At 40.1% G+C, this 23498-nt stretch overlaps 1 protein-coding gene across 1 annotated transcript in view; it reads left to right on the forward strand.

The window, feature by feature from the left end:
* Positions 1 to 4005: 4005 nt before the first annotated feature.
* Positions 4006 to 23498, forward strand: part of IMPG2 (interphotoreceptor matrix proteoglycan 2) — a 53448-nt gene continuing 33955 nt past the window's right edge. The window contains exons 1-3 of the mRNA XM_061628167.1: positions 4006 to 4084; positions 5125 to 5385; positions 18267 to 18433. Of these exons, the coding sequence (XP_061484151.1) occupies positions 4006 to 4084; positions 5125 to 5385; positions 18267 to 18433 (507 nt within the window). The remainder of the gene's footprint in view (positions 4085 to 5124; positions 5386 to 18266; positions 18434 to 23498) is intronic.

Here is a 23498-nt window from a genome sequence, read left to right on the forward strand (position 1 = left end):
TTATAGTCCTGAACTCAGAAACACTTGCTTAACAACCCTCTAAATTTTCATGGTGATACACAAAACAGTCAGAGAGAATCGAGAGTTCAAAGTGTAAAGAAAGAGAGAGAGAAACCAGACCCCTTTTGGACTCTTCTGTCACTCATAATCTGTTGAAATTAATTTAAAATCAGTCATGTTCACAATCCTATTACTGACTTTGGCCCATACTCTGACCTTCATCTTCTGCAGTTTAAAGGTTAAAAAAATGCCTGGCTGATCTTTAATTAATTTAAGAAATTTTGCATTGAACTGAATGATAGTGTTGTGCATGCTCAGTAAGAACCAACTGTCAGTGTTCTAAAAGCCAGACTCGCAGCTGCTTGGCTTGCCTAATCAGGGGGCCACACCCACACCAGCCTTTGATTTCACGTGAGACAGTCATGGCGTCCCCCAGAGAATCCTGGGAAGTGTCGTTTGTGAAGGGTGCTGAGAAGAGACTCTTATTCCCCTGACATACTCCACTGGCCAGAGCGGTTGAACAGTCAGCTGCTCTGATTGAAGCTCTCTGAGTGGAAGAGGGCATCTCCTAGCAGCTCTCAGCACCCTTCACTAACTACACTGCCCAGGATTCTTTGGGAGAAGCCATGAGTGCCTAAAGTGAAATAGCAGTCTGGTGTGGATGTGGACAGGGACAGCTTTGGTTTAAATTTGGCATGTGCCTGCTGTAGAATAAAAAGGTGGGGGAAACCCTGAAAAATAATGATACTGTTGACAATGTTTTCCTTTTGGAAAGGAAAGGGGCTTCCCCTCTGCCCAGTGCCCACCCACCCAATCTCCGCTCCCCCTCCCCTTCCTCCCCCCTCCTCAGGTCAGTTTCACATATCCTAAGCATGATTGCATAGGAGTAAATCCCACTGAACTCAAAAAGCATGCAAATGATCAAACCTGCCCTCCTCCTCCCCCATGGTCAGTGTTACCTATCCTAGGACTATGACCTGGGAGACCAGGGTTCAAATCCCCACACAGCCATGAAGCTCAGTGGGTGACCTTGGGCCAGACACTGTCTCTCAGCCTCAGAGGAAGGCAATGGTAAACCACCTCTGAATATCGCTTACCATGGAGAATCCTATTCATAGGGTCGCCATAAATCAGAATTGACTCGAAGGCAGTCCATTTCATTTTCAAGCATGATTTCATGCAAGTAAATCCCATTGAACTCAATAAGTATGCAAATGATCAAACCTGCCCTCCCCTCCTCCCTCCCATCACCTCCCTTTTGCCCCTTCCCTTCCCCTTCCTTCGCCCCTCCCCTCCCCCTCCCCTTCCAATCCCCTCCCCCTCCTTCTGCTCCCCTCTCCCCCTCCTTCTGCTCCCCTCTCCCCCTCCTTCTGCTCCCCTCTCCCCCTTCATCCTTCCCTCTCCTCTCCCCTCCCCCTCCCCCATGGTCAGTCTTACCTATCCTAGCCATGATTGCACAGGGGTAAATCCAATTGAACTCAACAAACATGCAAATGATCAGACCTGCTTTTCCTCTCCTTCCCCTCTCCTCTCCCTTCCTCCTCCCTTCTTCCTCCCCTCTTCCTCCTCTCCAGCCCACTCCAGGCATCCTTCCCCATGGTCAGTTTTACCTATCCTAAGCATGATTGCATGGGAGCAAATGCCACTGATCTCAATAAACATGCAAGTGATCATACCTATCCTCCCCCTTCTGCCTGCTCCCCTCCCCCTCCTCCCCTCCCCTCCCCTGTGGTCAGCTTCACCTATCCTAAGCATGATTGCAGGGGAGTAAATCCCACTGAATTCAATAAAGATGCAAATGATCAATCCATTCTCAGCAAACCTGCACAGGATCCCATTTCTAATCTCCCGGACTAAAAAGCAGATAAATTCACTAATAGGCAAAAAACCTTGCGGTTTAAGAACGTACCTATAGCCAACAGATATTTCTATCAGACTTTAATAGGCAGGGAAATTGGGCAGCTATAGTAAATGCACCAGGGGAGCGGGAGACCTGACTTCCTCTCTGAGATATTGTACTGCCCTACAAATTTGTAAAAATATAACACAATTTGGGTTGGTCTTTCATAGTCCACTTCCTGTGTAGCTTGGAAGAATTTGGTAACGTGCCTCTGAGCATATGGTGAGTGGAGGCAACACCTGCAGTCAGCCCAAATAAGAGAAACAAGATATGTGCTGTGCTGATCTTGTTTTAGCAAGGAGGAAGCAGCTATATTAAAACTGTTGATATAGTTCAGACTTTAAATGTTTTATTTCCTTTGCAATTTTAGTGAAGTTTCCTATAGTAAACCATTCTCTTTTGCTTCTGTTTCTGTGAATATGTGAAATACAGCAACACTTTGCAACAATAAAAAAAGCTCTAAAAACAATTGTGGAATAATGGCACTGACTGTTCTGCAGAATAGTTTCCAATGGACATAAGGAGTGTCTCAGTTTGCACAAGATAAAACAGTGGGAGGTGAAATACATTCTAGCAAAATTCTAGGTGTGCTCTATGTTTTTAATTGATCGTGCTCACCTTCTTTAAGTGGAGTAGTTTAAGCATAGCAGGCTGAAAACATGCAACTTGGGCAGGCCAACTTTGTTTTTTCTAACAGCTAGAGAAGTAGCAACATATTGTAATCCGTCTGATTTTACATCAAACTGCAGTTTCAGATACAGCTGTTAATGTGCCCAAAATAGAAATAGAACATAACCTCCAGTTTGAAACAAAAAAAGCTATCTTCACCATCATATGACATCGACCAACAAAAAGGCTTTGAAATGAATAAAAATAAATTTGACACAGATTTCTACAATGAATACTGAGAGAAATACAATTTTCTAGGTTAGATTTTCTGTAGAAACAGTAGTAACACAGAAAAGAAGCAAAGTAAGAAGAACACCAACAAACATACAAAAATGTCATTCTCCATCTTTGGAGATGGCAGGTGTTGCCACCACTCACCATATGCTCACAGGCACATGTTACCAAATTCTTCCAAGCTACACAGCAAGTGGATTGGACTGTGAAAGGCCAACCCAAATTGTGTTTGCATTTTGACAACTTTGTAGGGCAGTGCAATATCTCAGAGAGGAGGTCAGGTCTCCTGCTCCCCTGGTGCATTCACTATAGCTGCCCAATTTCCCTGCTTTTTAAAGTTTGATAGAAATATCTGTTGGCTATAGGTACATTCTTAAACTGCAAGGTTGTTTTGCCTATTAGTGAATATAGACAGTAGTTAATGGAATTTATAAAACAGCAAAATTTTGTTGGGTTGGTTGGTTGTTTGAAAGGTCAGTGTTATTATGCAAAATGGAAAGGATGAGAATCACTGTTCTACTGTCTAATGTAGCAATATTATTTTTGCCCTGTCACCTGAAAACAGGTGCTGGGGTTGGAGAACCTGCAAGAAAAAACAGTAGACAGGACCTTGCTTCAGTATTCCTGTGGTAATCATAATGCTAAATCAAATCAGGTGTGCTCTTTTACGACAATCTCAAACACACCCTGGGAATGGGATCTTCTAGCAGTGACCATGGTGCTAACATGAATTATTACTTGGACAGCAGGATGTTTTTTGTTTTGGGGTGGGTTTTTTTGTAAGGCCGTCAATGAAAATTGTGCTTAATTAAGTGTGAAAGGTACTGTCCTTGTGTGGACTGCCAGTTAACGACATGACAAGCTCCAGTAAAGCTGGCTTAGCTGGCCAGCTTAAAACTAAAAAATTATCTCCATGGTCCGTAGTGGTATTGGCTAGTATCAAGGAGCTTCTTCTTCAGCACCTCTTGTGATTACCAAAAGGAGAATGACATACTTTCTTTTAACAAAATGACCTTGAGACATTTTGAGCTCACTTTGTTGCAGAAATTAATCTAATCCTTTTTATCAAAGGCAATATATGTGACACCAGACCTTTTAGAAGAAGAAAATGTTATTGGATGTTTAACACGTTCAGGGCAGCTGACACTGCTACAAAGGGACTTGATTATTTCCCCTTGCCTTTGAAAAAGTCCAAAAGAAATATGTGTGACTTTTCTTGGAATATCTGTTTGGGAGTCTGGATATTTATACTGATTAAAGGGGATTTTCAAGCATTTGCAGGTAAGAAAATAATTTTCTGCCCTTCTTTTGAATCTTTCTTTGAATATTATGTTTAACAAAAACTGATTTACCCATTAGAGGAAGAGTAAATATGCTGACAGGTATATAGCGTTAGATGGTGCCTCTTTCTCCTGGATTTCAACAAGACTCCCCACATTTGTTGTAGCAGGTAGCAAGAATTAGTAACGGGCCATCACGTGTTTCCCTCCAGCAGAGAAATAAACAATCATAGAAGGGTTGTTTTAACTGAAATATATACATCCGAAAGTTGTAAAAACTGAGTATCCATTCTGCACTGGTTACTGGCCAAATAGCAACTTTTGTAAGAATGAAGCTTCACTCTTCGTTTGATTTATATGTTTCCTTTCTCCCAATTCCTACATACCAGCTGGCTACAGATTTTCATCCAAGTGACTGCTATATTGTTTAGTTAGTAGCTGTAGTATCTGTTTAGCTAACATTTCAAAGAACACTTTTATCTAATAGGCTGTGTTGGTTATGCTTGCTGTCTTTCATTTACTGAACTGTTCAACGGGTAGCTATTTTTCCCCATCCAATTTTCCCCATTAATTTTTTTTCCCTGCAGTTGTAGAGGTACATCATTTGAGGTACATCACATCAATACAAAAATCTGATTGGGTCTCATATTCAAAATATAACACAAGAAGTGGTCCTCAGTCTCATGACCTAAACATATCAGCTGTCTAGCTGATACTAACTCCTTTATGAAATCAGATACATAAAAGGAGGTAGATATTTGGTATGTATTTTTTTCTCAGTCTTGGGATATTGCAGATAGACTGATTTTTTTTAATGAAGTAAGCTACTATCAACCCTGTATCTAGTATTAGTCATACTCAGAGTAGACACACTGATTTCAGTGGATCTGCTCTGAGTATGACTAACATTGGATATCCCCCTTAGTCTGGATCCAACTCTACATTTTTTATTATTGCTATTATTTTTATTGAAACTCAGTGCTATTGTAGCAATATATGCACAGGTACTTTAAGATAATTATTTGTGATTTAATTTTGCAGAAGAAACCTATTCGCCTACAGAGGGCATAGAAGCCGAGGAATCTGCACCAGATCTTCCACCTAATGGCTGGCAATCAATTAGAACACCTCCCCATTATCCGGATACTAAGCATCTTCTTGATTTCAGGGAATCTGAAAAGTTCAGCAGACACTTGTTTCGAAGAAAGAGGTCAATTTTCTTTCCTGCTGGAGTTAAAGTGTGTCCAGATGAGTCTATTGAACAGGCCATTGTTAACCATCTGAAATACTTCAGACTCAGAGGTAAGTGAGTGCTACAATGCTGAGACCAATATTTATTTATTTTTATTTATTTATTTATTTATTTATTTATTTCATTAAACTTATAGACCGCCCCATAGCCGAAGCTCTCTGGGCGGTTCACAAGACAAGAAACATCAAAAATACAATAAACGTGTAGCAATATAAACACATTAAAAGTTTAAAATGTTAAAAAATTAAAAACAATATCGGCGCATACAAACATGTTAAAAAGCCTGGGTAAAAAGTTTTAACCTGGAGCCGGAAAGATAGCAACGTTGGCGCCAGGCGTATCTCCTCTGGGAGATCGTTCCACAGTTCAGGCGCCACCACAGAAAAAGCCTTTTTCCGCATTGCCACCCTCCGATATTCTTACAAATCAGTGCATTTGAGATGTAGGGATGAAATACCAACATTAGATGTCTGGTGAATAACCGTGAGGGAAACAGGGGTCTCCCAACAACTCTCAGCACTCTTAACTAACTACATTTCCCAGGATTCTTTGGGGTAAGCCATGATTGTTAAAGTGGTATGATGCTGCTTTCAATGTTCTTTAGATCACATCTCGACGACAAATATACATTATAAGTAAAGTTCAGTGCTCTTGTGTGTCTGTCTGTATGAAATTGGCCCATGTTCTAAATATCTGTTCCCTGATATCCCCACACCGGTATATCTTATGTCAGTCTACCTAGAGAAGCACTTACGATTAGGGTGCTTGAGGAATTTGTTCTTTGCAAATTCTAGTATGAACTGACCAGATCTACCTCCTGGACTAATGTGCTGATTGGCATGTAGTCATCAGATGCCATCCTTCTCCCAATTTTGCGATGCATTTCTAGACTCAGAGTGCACAACAATGCACTTTACAATGCATGTTTTGACAGAAGGTATGTTTAGAAATGCATTTTTGTGAAAATGCATTCAAAATAAGTATATATTTAAATATGAATTTACAGGTGAATTTAATGCAGAACTAGGGTGGAACAGATTTATGAATAAACATGCATGAAAGTGACAGAGACTAGAAATAGACTGATCCATCCATCCCCTACTCCAAATACCCTGTTCTCATATCAAGGATCCCCACCCGAGTATCCCTCTATTCATAACGGCATGCTGAAGAAGCCTCTTCTCTGCCTATGCTGTATACTATATTGATTTGCACTGGCCTCTGAAGCAGCTATATTAGTAAACCAGCCATAACAGTTAGGGTTGGGGAAGAAATTCAGTTTTGTTTGCATTTCAAGCTGAAGTCAAACTTTCTGAAACAATAGGAGAACCAACATCCAGCCTTCCTTCAAAATTCACACAGAACTGAATTTTCTGATGCAGTTATCCAACCAAACAATGTTTTTAAAAATGCATATATTGAGGGAAAGGGTGCATAAAAATGAATATATTAATGAAAATAACATGCAAAAATGCATTATATGATGAAAAATGTCCAACAAAAGTTAGTCAAACCTGCATACAGCAGTATGATTATTGGTAGAAATTAAAATTAAAATACTAAAGAATTTTCATGAGATTTTTTTTAAAAAAAATGCCAAGTATTGGAGAAATGTAGAGAACTGAATTTAAGATGGGAAAAATGAGAAACTGAGAGAACCAAAACTGACAGATCCTCCCATCCCTAATAACTATTTTTCTTCTCTTAAAATTTAAGATGCTTAATAGAATGCTAACTTTCACAATGGCTCTGGATTTACTTTTTATAGCTGTTATCATTCATACACATCTGGAAAATTCTGTATTTATGGATAAAGTTATGGATAAAAAGAGAGAAAGACCTCAATGGCTGACTGACAAAACTCTTAAAATGGTTAAAGAGAGAAGGAAAGCAAAAGCGAAAGGAGACAGAAACACGGTCAGAACCCTAAGTGCAACAATACAGTGACTAGTACGTAGGGACAAAGAGAACTATTACAATAGTTATTGTGTAGAAATAGAAGAGGACAACAAAAAGGTAGAACAAGAGCCCTATTCCAAAAGATTAGAGAAATGAAAAGGAAATTTAAACGAAGAGTAGGGATGTTAAATAATCAACAGGGCAACACAATGGCTGACCAAGATAAAATAAAAGGAAGATGGAAGCAATACTCTGAAGAACTCTATAAAAGAGATGCCAGGATGACAGATTCATTCACAGAGGAACCATATGATGAAACCATAACCAGAAATTTTAGAATGTGAGGTGAAAGCTGCTCTTAAAATACTTGGAAGAAACAAATCACCAGGAACAGATGGCATACCAGTAGAGTTGCTACAAGTTACTGAGACTGAATCTGTCCTAATTTTGACAAACATTTGTCAACAAATATAGAAAACAAGGCAATGGCCCACAGACTGGAAGCGTTCTACATATATCCCAATTCCAAAGGAAGGGGATCCCAGGGAACGCGGTAATTATTGAACTATTGTCTTAATATCCCATGCAAGTAAAGTAGTGCTCTAGATTCTACAACAAAGGCTCTTAGCATACAGGGCCGGTTCTAAAGGGCGGCCAGGTGGGGCACTGGCCCGAGGACCCCTGGAGCTACAGGGGGCCCTCTGCTCTCCTTCTGCGATCAGCGGAAGCATCCACAGACCACCATCCCCCCGCTATCCCCCTGCTTTACCTACCTTTCCATTTTTTTGCAGCACACAGATTTGCCATCAATCAAGATGGCGGCTGATGTTTCCTTAAGGGGCTGAAGCCTCTGCCACCATCTTGGTTGATGGCAGGCATGCGTGCTACACGCACGCATTGCTGCCATCAACAAAGATGGCAGCAGAGGCTTCAGCCCCTTAGGGAAACCTCGGCCGCCATCTTGATTGATGGCAAACCTGCGCGTGCTGCAAAAAACAGAAAGGTAGGTGAAACGGGGGATAACGGGGGGATGGCAGGTGGAGCAGAAGCTCCTGTCTTGCGGTCTGCGGATGCTTAAGGTCTGCGGATCACAGAGGGTGAGCGGAGGGGCCCAGGGCAGGCTGGTAACCAAGGGCCCTGGCATGCCTGGGGCCGGTCCTGTTAGCATATATGGAGTGAGAAATGCCAAATGTCCAAGCTGGATTTAGAAAGGGAAGAGGCACCAGAGATCATATTGCAAACATACGTTGGATAATGGAATGGACCAAGGAATTTCAGAAGAAAATCACCCTGTGCTTTATAGATTAAAGCAAAACCTTTGATTGTGTAGATCATGAAATACTGTGGAATACTTTAAAAGAAATGGGGGTGCCACAACTTTTGATTGTCCTGATGCGCAACCTATATTCTGGACAAGAAGCCACTGTAAGGACAGAATATGGAGAAACCAACTGGTTCCCCATCGGAAAGAGTGTAAGACAGGGGTGTATTTTATCACCCTATTTGTTTAACCTATATGCAGAACATATCATACGAAAAGCGGGATTGGACCAAGGTAAAGGAGGTGTGAAAATTGGAGAGAGAAATATTAATAATTTAAGATATGCAGATGATACCATACTAATAGCAGAAACCAGTAATGATTTGAAAAGAATGCTGATGAAGGCACAAAATCAGGACTACAGCTGAACGTTCAAAAGACTAAAGTAATGACAACAGAAAATTTATGTAACTTTAAAGTTAACAATGAGGACATTGAACTTGTCAAGGCTTATCAATACCTTGAGACAGTCATTAACCAAAATGGAGACAAGAGTCAAGAATTTAGAAGAAGGGTAGGACTGGGGAGGGCAGCTATGAGAGAACTAGAAAAGGTCCTCAAATGCAAAGAGTGTATCACTGAACACTAAAGTCAGGATCATTCAGACCATGGTATTCCTGATCTCTATGTATGGATGTGAAAGTTGGACAGTGAAAAAAGCTGATAAGAGAAAACCAACTCATTTGAAATGTGGTGTTGGAGGAGAGCTTTGCGGATACCATGGACTGTGAAAAAGACAAATAATTGGGTGTTAGAACAGATTAAACCAGAACTATCATTAGAAGCTAAAATGATGAAACAGGTTATCATCCTTTGGACACATAATGAGAAGACATGATTCACTAGAAAAGACAATAATGCTGGGAAAAACAGAAGGGAGTAGAAAAAAAGGCCAAACAAGAGATGGATTGAATCCATAAAGGAAGCCACAGACCTGAACTCCCAAGATCTGAACAGGGTGGTTTAGAACAGATGCTATTGGAGGTCGGTGATTCATAGAGTCACCATAAGTCAAAATCGACTTGAAGACACATAACAGAAGTTTGCACATTCTACCACAAGAGTTAGTGTGCAAACCACAGTCTTTAAAAGGATTCCCAAATTATTATTATTTATTGCATTTATATACCACCCCATAGCCAAAGCTTTCTGGGCGGTTTACAACATTTAAAACATTAAAAACAAATATACAAATTTAAAAAACACATTTTTAAAAAACAATTTAAACACACATGCTAAAATGCCTGGGAGAAGAGGGAAGTATTGACCTGGCACCGAAAAGATAACAGTGTTGGCACCAGGCACACCTCGTCAGGAAAATATTCCATAATTTGGGGGCCACCACTGAGAAGGCCCTCTCCCTTGTTGCCATCCTCCGAACTTCCCTTGAAGTAGGCACCCGGTGGAGGGCCTTTGATGTTGAGCGTAGTGTACGGGTGGGTTTGTGTCGGTACAGGCATTCCATCAGGTATTGTGTTCCCAAGCCGTGTAAGGCTTTATAGAGTGCATTGCAGTAATCTAACTTGGAGGTTACCAGAGCATGGACAAATTCTGCACAAAACATGAAATAGGAACAAAAATATCCATCAAGGGAGAGGTACCAGAAAACAGGGACTGCCGTTGCAAAATAGCGACAGCTGGAAAGTATGCTGATATGAAAAGTAATTATACTTTTCATATCTGTTGAAGATAACATCTCTGTTATCTTTTTGGCGCACATTGAAGACCTTCCTCCTTCAACAAGCCTTTTAAGTTGAGACCTTATTCCAGTCTGCTTCTGTGTCGGAATTGCTTCTTAATATACTTTTAAACCTTTTTTTAAAAAACAATATGTTTTTTAACCTTTTTTTTAAAAAATCTTATTAAAAAATATTTTTAAAGTTGTTTTGTTTTAATATATTTTAATGTCTATTTTTATGATGTTTTAAAGTGTTTTTAGTGCTTTTGTTTGGCGTCCTGGGCTCCTGCTGGGAGGAAAGGTGGGATATAAATCAAATAATAAATAAATAAATAATAAAATAAATAATAATAGATGCTCTTTAAAGATCATAGATTGCAGTCAAAGGCTCTCTTCCTCTGGAGAAGGGTATCCTTCATCTTCCAAAAGAAGGAACTTTAAAGTCTAGAGTTTACAATGCCAATCTTGAGGTAGCATTCCGTCAGCACCCACCCACCCAGTCAAGAGCAGGATGATCTATCTATCTATTTATTTATTTATTATACTTGTATACCGCCCCATAGCCAAAGCTCTCTGGGTGGTTTACAGTAACTAAAAACAAATACAAGTTAAGATACATCTTTTAAAAAAACAATTTAAAACACAATTTAAAAATTTAAAACAATATAAAACACATGCTAAAATATGATTCTTATGTCCTGCTAGAAAGTGTAATTTTATTGACTTACAATGTCTCCTTTCATTCCCATAAAGTAGCAATCATAGAGCAAATGCTAAAACTCCTTAGAGGCATCTCTCATTAATTTTCTCACTGCTGTCTTGAGTCACCCACTATTCTACATTTGTCTGTGCGGTTTTAAAAGAGGATAGTTTGCCTGAGTCAAACTACTACCAGTTGCTGTACATGGTTCAACCCTTAAGAAGTCTAAAGGGGATTATATCTGGATTAAACCTGAACACTGCTCATTTACACAAATGACCAAGCACACTAACCCACCCCCTGTAAGCATCCTATGCTTGTCATGTGCTGTCCCTCCAGTTAACCTAGCAAATCCTTTCTATAGAATGAGACGTAATAGGCTAAATCACTCTTATTGTTCGGAAAGATAAATAGCTCTTGAACAATAAAACCCATGCCAAATGAGCACTTCCTGAAAAGAATAATGCCTCCTGTAAGGCACAGTGACAGGTATGCAGAGTCTTATGTGAATTTTTCAGTCATACAGTTTGTCAGTGCGTAATAAAAACATTAAATAGACATAACAGCATTTCTAACAGAAAACTCTACTCTCATGCAAGGTACCCATAAATGTAAAGGTTAATGGAATATGTCATAAAAGGGTGCAGGCTTGGGGGAAAGAGTCGTGTTATAAATTATTGGATGGTGATTGTCATCGGCACTATCCAATAGGTGCTTGTGACACTTGTAGAACCACGTTCCAAATAGTACTCCAATTCCCAATAACCTTACTCACTGGGTAAAGAATCACATTTTCCTAGTGGTACTATACTGAAGTTGGTGTATTCAGCAAAGTCTGGAGTAGAAAGCTTCTCAATCCCATGGTACAAATGAGGAACAACTGCACATTTATTGCTCAGTAAGATTATTGCCTGTTTAATTCCCTTACTGTACATATGATTTCTTTCAGTAGTAGAAGTACAGTAGAATTTAGGCTTTTTATTGCAGTCCAACAGGGCTAATTCACATAACTTGTAGCAAGTGCACTTTGTCTTAGGTGATTTCCCCCATCATACTGGCTTTTACCTTGCTAACTGCTAGAGATTTAAGTTGTACAAAAGGATCCAGTGGCAATACATGCTGCATCCATTATTAGACAAAATGTATAAATGGTGGCTGCAAAATCAACTTTAGGGTTTACTAACCAGCTTGGGGAAGAAAAAATGATGTTCTGTCTAGAGTGTGCGTGAGGGGTTTTTTTTGGGGGGGGGTCTTTTGGACCAGCTGCTGAAAGAGCAACATACAAAACCAGCTATAATCCAATATCGCCAGGATGGCCACAGGTTCCCAGTCCCTGCTGTATGTGAATAGAAACAGTTTATGCTGGGCTTGAACTCCTCACCTGCTAAAACCCACTGTATTCTGCCTGGAGATCTATTAAAATGCACTGGGCATGTGGCCTGGAAGCCCTACCCAGGCACCAGAATGTTTTATTTCCAAAGTTGGCAATGCTATTTGATTCCTACCACTCATTGACTATACAAGTTAATGTCAGAATCCACTCTAGTAGAACGTTACAGTAGTTTACTCAGCTTAGGCTCAAAATGACAATGCAACTCTCTTTAAATTGGGATTCAGTGACAAGCAAAATCACAGATTGAGTGAGCTTTAGGTGAGCAGGAAGTAGCTATTTTTTTAGGGGGGTTGAGAGTGTTGAAGAAGCTGACAGCAAAGCCATCAGGAGTCTAGACCAAGAGGCTAGACTCCTAGCAGGGGCACCCAAGGCGAAATGGTCAAAGCTGAGACACCAGACTAAGATGCATCCAAACTCAGAGGAAGGCAATGGTAAACCACCTCTGAATACCTCTCACCACAAAAACCCTATGAACAGAGTATCCAAAATGCAACACGAGATAGTGCTGGAAAATGAGCCCCCCAGGTCAGAAGGCACTCACCGAGTTACTGGGGAAGAACAATGGACAAGTACGAGTAGTGCTGTGACTAATGAGGCAGCTGGGTCAAAGCCGAAAGGAAGCCCAGCGACTGATGCACACAGATGCCAAAGGAGAGTCCGGAGTTGTACGACACACACAATAGGAACATGGAATGTGAGAAGCATGAACCAGGGAAAGTTAGAAATTGTCAAGCAAGACAAATTAAACCAGAACTGTCACTAGAAGCTAAAATGATGAAACTTAGGCTATCATCCTTTGGACACATCATGAGAAGACATGATTCACTAGAAAAGACAATAATGCTGGGAATAACAGAAGGGAGTAGAAAAAGAGGAAGGCCAAACAAGAGATGGATTGATTCCATAAAGGAAGCCACAGACCTGAACTTACAAGATCTGAACAGAGCGGTTCACGACAGATGCTCTTGGAGGTCACTGATTCATAGGGTCGCCATAAGTCATAATCGACTTGAAGGCACATAACAACAGATAAATAAGAATCTCTTTCATTTTTCAACATATTAATGTTGCTGACTATGCACAAATAACATTTCCATTGATAACATATTTCATTTTTCTATGTGCTGAAACCATATAACATCAATTTTAGTGGATTTCCCTAATTTAGTGGATTTAGTGGCACAGCAGAAAGTGCATTGATTTTCCAAAGCTTTATCTATCCCCTCTGTCCACAAGACAGGCCATATCTTTCTGTGTTCATGTTTGGTTAATGCAATAAGAACCTACAGATGGTGCCGAGCTTTTGAGACTGGACTTAGAGGGGGGGGGTGCTGTCACACTAACTAGAAGGTCATATACTAAATCCCTAAGCTAGCAGGAGCTGACTGAGGCATTTAAAAGAAGGAACAGCTTGCATTCAGATACAATAGCCTTCACTAATTCATTTTTAAATGAAGCATCAATTAAAAGGGTATGAGCATAGAGGTATTAAATATAAGAGGACTAGGAGCATGAAGCCATTAAAAAAAACAGGGGTGCTTAGCAAGAAAACTGGTCTATTATAGTAAATTGCCTTTAATTATCATTTCCAATTACTGCAAGCCTGTAAGTAACCAGACCATTGTCTGTTAGCATTTGAAAACTCTGTAGAACTAGACACACTACCTCTGCAGAAATCTATTACAAGTAGAAGATGCTACACAATTGTACAATCCATTTGTTTAGATGTCGAGCAACACAGTCTACTGCTTAATGGAATCTGATATTTCCTGATAGCAAAGAAGTTATTTCTATGGAGGTTTCTTGTTATCCAGCAGCAGGGAGACAATGCACAATTACAAATTAAGGGGGTGATCCAGCCCTTCACCACATCACCCCTTCCCCCCATATCACTCCCTTTCTCCTGCACTCAGTGTCCTATGCATTCATATTAAATTAGCTTTGGTTTCCTGAACTTTTCCTGTGAACTATTACCACGTATCAAAACTCTGTTCCCTACCCCTCCTCCTTGGAGGGCCCAGAGATTATTATCACAACACATTTCCTTTCTCTGATTATAGAAAACTGCCATTATTCATTATAGAACCAAATATGAGTCACCTTGGCAGGCAGGTGGTGAGGAAGACCATTTCTTGAAGGTAGCACTATATCAGCTGCAAAGGTGACCAGATACAAAATAGATCCTGTACTTTTTTAGACTTCGGTAGCAGATGATATTTTTTTAGCAGATGACTGTCATGCCCTTACCTTGCTAACACATTTCTTTTAGCCGAGGGAGACACGTGTTCTACTTTACACACCCAAATATAGCAATGCTGTGTTAGAGATTCCTTTCTATATTCCCTCAGCCCTGTTACTATAATGGCTCAGGTACCCAGGTAAGTCTCAACCCTCCTGTGGCACTTTGTCTCTTTATAGCCCACAGCTCTGAGTTGAGCCCCTATAACCTGAAACTGTATAACTCCTTCAGGTACTTGCTGCTACCACAAATAAATGTATCTGATTCACCCTTAGCTTAGCCCAGTGGTTCCCAACCTGGGGGCCAGGACCCCCCGGGGGGCTGCAAAGTAATTCAGAGGGGACCGTGAACGGTAAAGAAATGAATCATTAATTTTTTAAAGAAAGTCTTCACTCCCTCGACACTGTCTGCTTTCCACTGGCGCTGCAGATGACACCTCCCCCTTACTCCAAACGAGAGGGGAGGCCTTTTGCTGAAGCACCAGAGTGTCTTTCAGGTGCACTAAGGGCAGGCATCTGCCTATAAAATACATGGCAGATGCCAAAGGAGGCTGAGGGTGGGGCTACCAGGAAGAAGAGGGGATTACTATCACTGATTCCCGTCTCCTTGCACAGCCGCTACTGGCAACGCCCTTACTTCAAATGAGAGGAGAGGGCTTTTTGTGAAGCAAAAAGAAGCAAGCCTGCAAAGAAAGGCTGCTTTCCCCCTTCCTTCCTGGCAGCCGGCCTGCCTCCCTGGGGGGAGGGGGTCACAAAAAAATTTCAGCTTATAAAGGGGGTCCCGTGCTCATAAAGGTTGGGAACCACTGGCGTAGCCAATGACAAGGCATGTGTGTGTGAAAGCAAAACAATATTTATTAAAGTACAGATATTATTAAAAAGAGCAAGGTCACTTTGTATTCATAAGCATATAGTTTCAATACGTTTCTCTTGGTCTTACACTTAAGTTACTAGAAGTTAATTAAAACTCTTAAAATCTTACCTATCCTATCCACACTAAAATATCCCAAATCTATCTCCACCCCTCTTCAATCTAAACCCAAAATAATAACCAAATGTTGAACCTACACTGTCTATCTACAACCTTTTACACAATCATATTCATTCTTCAGACTTCAAAACCCTATCCAAACTCTATTCAAGCCCTATCCAACTGCCAAACTGTCATACACTCTCAGTCATTCAGCCAATCACCAACCAGCACACTCCAGTATTCTGCTCATTCATTCCATCTCCCAACACTCACCACTTACCTAAACATTCTAATATCAATTCTTACCATAAATGTATGATTACATAACTAATGAAAAGTATAACATAAAGATATGGAACATCACAGTGACTCATCATGTTGTTTGCTCTGCTCTAAATCCCCCCCAACTTCTGACTTCTGCCCAAAGTCTGGCCTTGATGGCACCAGCATTAGAGCCACCAGCCTCCACTGATTAGAGCTGAAACAAATTCAGAGAAAAGGTTTCAGTCCAATAGCCCTGGAACACATTTACTTGCAAACCTCTGCATTTTTATTCTTTTCCTTTTCAACTCTCACATTAATGAATTCTGATGGATTTAGGGATGTTGGAAGAGGGGTCAGGAATAATAAGAGTATTAAGGTTTGAGAGCTGAGGTTTTACAATGATGATGATGGATTGCCTTCAAGTCGATTCCGACTTATGGCAACCCTATGAATAGGATTTTCATGGTAAGCAGTATTCAGAGGGGGTTTACCATTACCTTCCTCTGAGGCTGAGAGACCGTGACTGGCCCAAGGTCACCCAGTGAGCTTCACTGCCATAGAATTCGTCCACAAGAATTACATTTGAAAAGAAAAAGTTACATTCTAAAACCAAGGGTTTTTTTTTTTTAAGAGATTAAAATTCAAAATCTCAAATTTCTGAAATTTTGCCAAATTTTGAAGTTTTGTTTTAATTCTGCTCATCAGCTGTTGTTTATTTTAAAAGCTCCTTATCTTTAGGGAAAATGAGAGGGGAAAGCACAATTTTTGTAACAGGACAGAAAAATATAGGTGGTAAAAAAAATAAGTTGAATGCAATTCATTTTTTGTGGTACCACAGAGGCTTGCAATGTGTTTGAAATTAAGTCCAGAGAATATCCAACACAGAGTTTCCCTGCCTCTACCTTTCTAAGCTATTTAACAAAAATCATTTTCTTGAGACTTGTTCAAGGTTATGCCTTTCCAGGGCCTGCCTCTGCATATTAAACTTTCACTGAAACAAACCATACCCCTCTTGTCATGCCTTCAGTGTGTAATCTCACAGCAAGATTGTGGCCAGCATGTTTGGGATGTTGGTACTTGATTTTTGCAGGCTGAGTCTCAGGCTACTTTATTTTCCCCCTCCCCAATTTCTTCTTCCTCCCCCCCCCCCAAAGCATCAAGAAAGACCCTTCCTCTTCTATTTTTTGTCCTGGATCACAGAGAGGTTCTTTTATGAGCATAATGTGATCAACTTCTCTGATTGATATGTGTGTGTGTGGCTGAAAATTAACAGAGCATTTCAGTGTGTGCAGTGCTGCAGCTTCATTCCCTTTTCACGACACCCTCGCAGGGTAGCCATTCAGCCACTGTACAACTCTCATCCATTTTGATGAGAAGCGCAAGAGGAATGTTTCCAAGGATGTGCCTAGAATCTCTACGGTAACTTTGCCCTGCCCTTCCCAACCATATGCAAGCAGTGTGCATGGAGCTCCCCCATGTTATCCTTGCAACGATCCTGCTAGGTTAGTTAGGCCAAAATAAGATGATTGGTCTAAGGTTTGAATTAGGGGATTTGAGCTCCCAGATCTAAGTCCCACAAGCTGAATACAGGGTTGGGTGCAAACACTGGTTACATCTGTTCCACCCAAAATCAGGGACTCCCCCTTGCACAAGTGGAAGTGTCTTCTGCTCATGCAGTACCACCACTGGATCTGAAACATAATCTCCATGTTCAGAAGCAGTATACTACTGCTACTAAATGAGAATAACATTAATAAATAAGTAAATAAAGTGGGGTAGTATCAGGTGCTGGGGACAAACAGCAGAGGAGGGCTATTGCCTTTATGCCCTGCTTGTGTGGGCTTTCCAATTGCGGCAGCCTGCTAGTACAACAGCCATTCCACTAGCAGGAGCTCCGTTGCTAGCACAGGGCAATAACCAAATCCAATGGGGAGCTTGGGCCAGCTGCAGTGTTGTAAAGTGTTACCCTATCTTTTTGTACTGTTTGGCTACTTCTGTGGGATGCTGGACTAGATGGGTGATTGGCCTGATCCAGCAGGATACTTTTTTATCTTCGTATAATAGAGTTAGAAAGTATTTTAGAGGTCATCTAGTCCAGCCCCTTGCTCAGTACTGGATCTGCAATGCAGAATGCAACCACAGCATTCCTGACAGATGGCTGTACAGCCCTTGCTTAATTATCTCCAGCAAAGGAGAAAATACCACCTTCTCAAGGCATTTTGTTCCATTGTTGAGCAGCTCTCACTGTGAGGAACTTTATCCTAATGTTTGGTTGAACTCTACAGTTTCCACTCATTGGTTTTATTCTTGCTCCCTGGAGCAACCAGGATCAAAACTGCTCCTTCTTCTGCATGATAATCCTTCAGATATTTTAAAACCACTGTCCTGTGTCCCCTTAACCTTCTTCAGGTTAGGTGGTGATGGTGGTTATATAATAATAATAATAAATTTTTTTCCTTTTGAAGTGTGCCAGGAAGCAGTATGGGAAATCTTCAAAACATTCTGGGATAGGCTCCCAGGACATGAAGAATATCGAAACTGGCTACATCTATGTGAAGAAGGAACTATGAGTATATTTGAGATGGGAACTAACTTTAGTCAGTCTGAGGAGCATCAAAGCCTCATAATTAAGGTAAATGAAGCAGATTGAAAATCTCTCCACCTGAATAGTTTCAATAGTAACAAAGACCAGAATATTGTTTTGCAGGTTGGGCTGATTATTATTATTATTATTGATAGCTAGAAATGGATATAGATCACACACTTAAATTCCAGTAACACTCTCTTTGTTTTACAGAGAGGTGGCTTCTTTTCAGTGTGTAGCTTCACAAATGCCAGGACTAAAGATCCCAAAACTGGTCTCTTTCCATTTGTCAAAGTTTATTCCAAGGCCAAGCATACTTTATGGCATTTTGGTGGTTTCCAGTACTGGTTCCATTCTGTTACTTCCCTCCATTTTCTTTCTTTCCTTCATGAGCACTTAATGAGCCATTTCTTTGGCACCCTTTGTTATCATCATCATCATCATCATCATTTTATTTGTATGCCGCCTTTCCACATAAAATTGTGCTCAAGGCGGCTTACAACAAGGTGAACAAAAATACATGTCAAAAACAATTGCAAAAACAATTTCCTAATAACAAAAAATAATAAAACAGTGACATAACAAATATAATAACCAAAAACAACTTTTCAACATTATGAACATAATAAAACAATTATTTAAAAACAAAAAAGTAACCATTAACACCCCAAACCCCTAAAGAAAACCATTTACTGTATCTCCTACAAAACTTCATTATTCAGAGGGGAGGCTTGTTTTGTATCAGCACATGTCTACTCAGAAGTACTTCTCACTGAGTTCACTGGGGCTTACTCCCAATAAATTGGTGATAGGATTGCAGTAATCCTATCCCCTTATTTGAGAGTAAGCCCCATTAAACTCAATGAGATTTATTGTTGAGTAGACAGCATATAGGTTTGCACTGTAACTCTTCTATTTGGCCAACAGTTACAGCATTTTCTTTGAAGGCGCACTTCATGTTGCAATCACATTTGAAATATACAATGCACAATATGTACTACTGCAGATTTGCTGCTTTCCATAAGAGATGGTCAGGATTTTCTCCCTTTTCCTTTCTCTTCATTACAATGTCTTAGGTTGGGTTTCTGATTTCTCTTCTATTAGGTCTTTAAATCCCAACTTTTCCAGCGGTTCTTTGGACATAAGTTGCCTCTCCATTCTGCATTCTAAATATTCTTTTGATTCCTGTCTGCACAAAGCATTCTCAAACCTATTTTCCTTCAGACACTTCATGAATTTTTCTATGTCATTTGGGAAACCATTGAAGTTGTTGTGGATGTTTTTATATATATTTTTGTTGGTTTTATGTTGTTTTGATATAATTTATGTTTGACATGTTTTGATACGGATTTAAAATTATTATTGCCAAAAGATACACAACCAAAACAAATGAGAAGATCCTCAGTTATGTAGGAAACAAAGGCAGACAAGATCAAAGGAACCCAAACCATTTGATGAGGATTTTGGAGATATTGTACTGTAACAGATAGTGGCTATTATTAATCATATATATATGACTTTGTCTGTCTACATACAGTTGCTATTAGTCAAAAACAGACAAGGTCAAAGGAACCCAAAAAACAATGAAACTTGTATGAAAAATTATGGATGAGTGGACAATAAACACACACACAGATCACATGTAGTCTTGGTTGTCCACTCATCCATCATTTTTCACACAATTTTCATTGTTTTTTGGGTTCCTTTGACCTTGTCTGACTTTTTTATAACATTTTGTTGCTTCTTTTGTGTGTCTGCTGAAAAGTGATATAAAATTACCTGTAAATTACAATTCAGATCTGACCACAAGAATGCAGACAAATAATGCCCTTGTTGGCATGTAGCACTAACAATGCTAAGCCAAACTATGGCTTAGCACAAACAAGCAAACATGCAGCATCGTAGAGAAGAAATGGAACGAATCTTGGTTACAGCTCATGGCTTATGTGGAAGAGCTAAACCACGAGCCCAGGTTCGGTGGCATGCTAAGCCAAACTATGGTTTAACTCAGTGCAGTGCAGCAGTAAAATGACAAGGGAGGAGCAAAGCAGCTGCAATCTCCTCTCCTCTCCATGTGTCTGCACATTTCCTCATTCACATTAAGTTACAGTTTGGCTTAACATTATGTGCAGAGCTTGGAAGATTACTTTTAAAAAGGAATAAATTACAATTACTGTTACATGGCCCCAAAAAGAAATAAATTACCATTACAATTACATTACAAAAGTACCTACAAGGTGCTGGCCTTGGCTGCTACACACCTAAGTAGCCTAAAACAACATTAAAAATAAATACATACAGAGGTAATAGAATAGTTATTTTTATCCATAAGACAGCAGTGGTGGTCTCTCTGCTGGGGAGGGAGGCAGAGGCCACTGCTCAGATCTTTGCCCATCAAACCAAGTACAACACACACACACACTCAGCCAGCAAGCATCATGTCTTTCACTAGGACACCTCTCGGACCCTGTCCTGCCACCAACTAAAGCAGTGGTTCCCAAATGTTATGAGCATGGGACCCCCTTTATAAGCTGAAAAAAAATTGTGACCCCCCCTCCCCCCAGGGAGGCAGGCTGGCTGCAAAGAAGGAAGGAGGAAAGCAGCCTTTCTTTGCAGGCTTGCTTCTTTTTGCTTCACAAAAAGCCCTCTCCTCTCATTCTAAGTAAGGGCGTTGCCAGTAGCGGCAGTGCAAGGAGACAGGAATCAGTGATAGTAATCCCCTCTTCTTCCTGGTAGCTCCACCCTCAGCCTCCTTTGGCATCTGCCATGTATTTTATAGGCAGATGCCTGCCCTTAGTGCACCTGAAAGACACTCTGGTGCTTCAGCAAAAGGCCTCCCCTCTCGTTTGGAGTAAGGGGGAGGTGTCACCTGCAGCGCCAGTGGAAAGCAGACAGTGTCGAGGGAGTGAAGACTTTTTTTAAAAAATTAATAAATAATTCATTTCTTTAATGTTCATGGCCCCCTCTGGATTACTTCGTGGCCCCCCTGGGGGTCCCGGCCCCCAGATTGGGAACCACTGAACTAAAGCACACCCACCCAAGCAAACATTTTTCTCTGGGTTGCAAAAAAGTTAAAACACTGTGATTGCAACAAATTAGCCAGGGGGGGCAATGGAGGCCGCTTTGCATGCCAAGTGCAAACACAGTATTCACACACACACACACACACCATCGACATCGTCGTCTCTAACTTCAACGGTTCTTTATCTCCATTCCGCTGCTGGCTCCTTCTCCTTCATCCACACCCTTGCCCTCCAGCTCCTCTCTCCCTCCACTCCATTTTCACCACTACCATCCATTTTTTAAACAATTGTTTTCTCCACTCCACCCCCTTCTCACTCTCCACCTCCTTCCTTATCACCTCCTAAACACCCACAGAGCACGAAGGAAGAATGACACTGCACAGAAGCTCATTTTGAGGCACGTGATTTTCATCCACAAATCAGAGGAGCAGAATGTTTCCCCTGCTCCCCCCCAAGTAACACCCAAAAGTAATGCTGGAAACATTACAATTACTCTTCAAAAGTAATAAATTTAGTCCTTGTTCTATTACAATCAAAATGTAAGGAAATTACCCACTCGTTCTTCAAAAAGGTCATAAATTACAAGTAATTCATTTTTTCTAACTAATTACTGTCAAGCTCTGATTATGTGCAAACCTGGGTGGGGATAAATAATTCAAGCTAGTTTGAATAATCTATGCCTAATCTGCCCTTTAGACAGTAAACCTGTTCTGGCATAATATGCTTGGTTTGATCTACAGGTAATGAAGACAGATTGATCTGAGGATTATTGGATTAGATAGAAAAACTTAACAGATTTTGTAGTAGCTTCCCACTCTGATTTCATGCTTATGTCATTTCCCCTTAGTTTTTCCTACATTCATGAGTTTTTTAAAAAAAGTCTATGTACCTTGTATGGCAAGAAGTGGAGAAAAACTAGAGCTAACTTCCCAAGCAGCAAATTAGTTGCTTTTGTAAGAGAACTAATCATTTGGCATTCAGATGTTATCCATTAGTCTCAAACATGGATTTGCAAAGTGACAGGGTGGCATGTGAATGGGGGGGGGGATCGTTTGCCAAATTCTGCATGTGCCCAAAAGCCTAATCAGGGAATTAGTAATACGAGGCAGTGTTATGAAATTCTGCCAAAGGGCTGTACTAACCTGCCTGCATTCTCCATTCTGTTATCCATCAAACCATCGACTGAGCTGACAAAGGACGGATATGGTATGCATAAACTGAAGAGGGAAAGAGACTGGTGCTTTTTTAACAAGAAAATTTTGTTGACGTTCCAATGTTATTTGTGCTGGCAAACAGCACAGGAATGGAACTGGAGGGAGGAGTGGAGGGCTATATAGCCAAATATTTCACTGACAAACTTAAGATGTAAGCATGTGGTCATTGTAGTAGATAAAAACAATATTCTAATAATGCATCACTAACTGCTGCAGTAATCTTTGCATTTTTAAAACACCATTAATATTTTTAATAGCATGATTGGTATGTATAGTATAGTTCCTTTTATATTAGCACACAGAGATATTTAATCAGGTGTCTTTTGATAAAAGACAACATTCAGATGTTCAAGATTAAACCAATACAGGATCAGAAAGGGGATTCCCTAATCCTTAGAGGATTTATTGTTAAAGAGCATATTTTCCTTTCTGTGTTTTCCTTTGGTGTGGCACTGTCATAAGTAAAAATCACACTAATGAATATATTTCATTTCATTTTTTAATTTGTATACTGCCTTTCTACATTACTATACTGTACTCAAGGTGATTTAAAACCATAGAAATAACAAAATATTTAAAAAAATCACAGTCTTTTATTATTATTATTATTTTCATTTATATCCCACCTTTTCTCCAGAACTGGGACTCAAGACAGCTTACAAAAATTAAAACAAATACAGCTGAAAACATACAAGTAAAACATACAGAAAGTTATAATTAAAATGTAATTAAACAATCTATAGAATGAAAACCATTTAAAACACAATTACTCACTATCTTGGCCTACAGCCCATTTCGTCCACACAAACGTTTTCATAGATTGACATTTGTGATGTAAACATTAGATCAAATAATCTGTAAATGCTTGCCAATCAT

This window comes from Rhineura floridana, chromosome 5 (assembly GCF_030035675.1).
Source record: "Rhineura floridana isolate rRhiFlo1 chromosome 5, rRhiFlo1.hap2, whole genome shotgun sequence".
Lineage (NCBI taxonomy): Eukaryota > Metazoa > Chordata > Lepidosauria > Squamata > Rhineuridae > Rhineura > Rhineura floridana.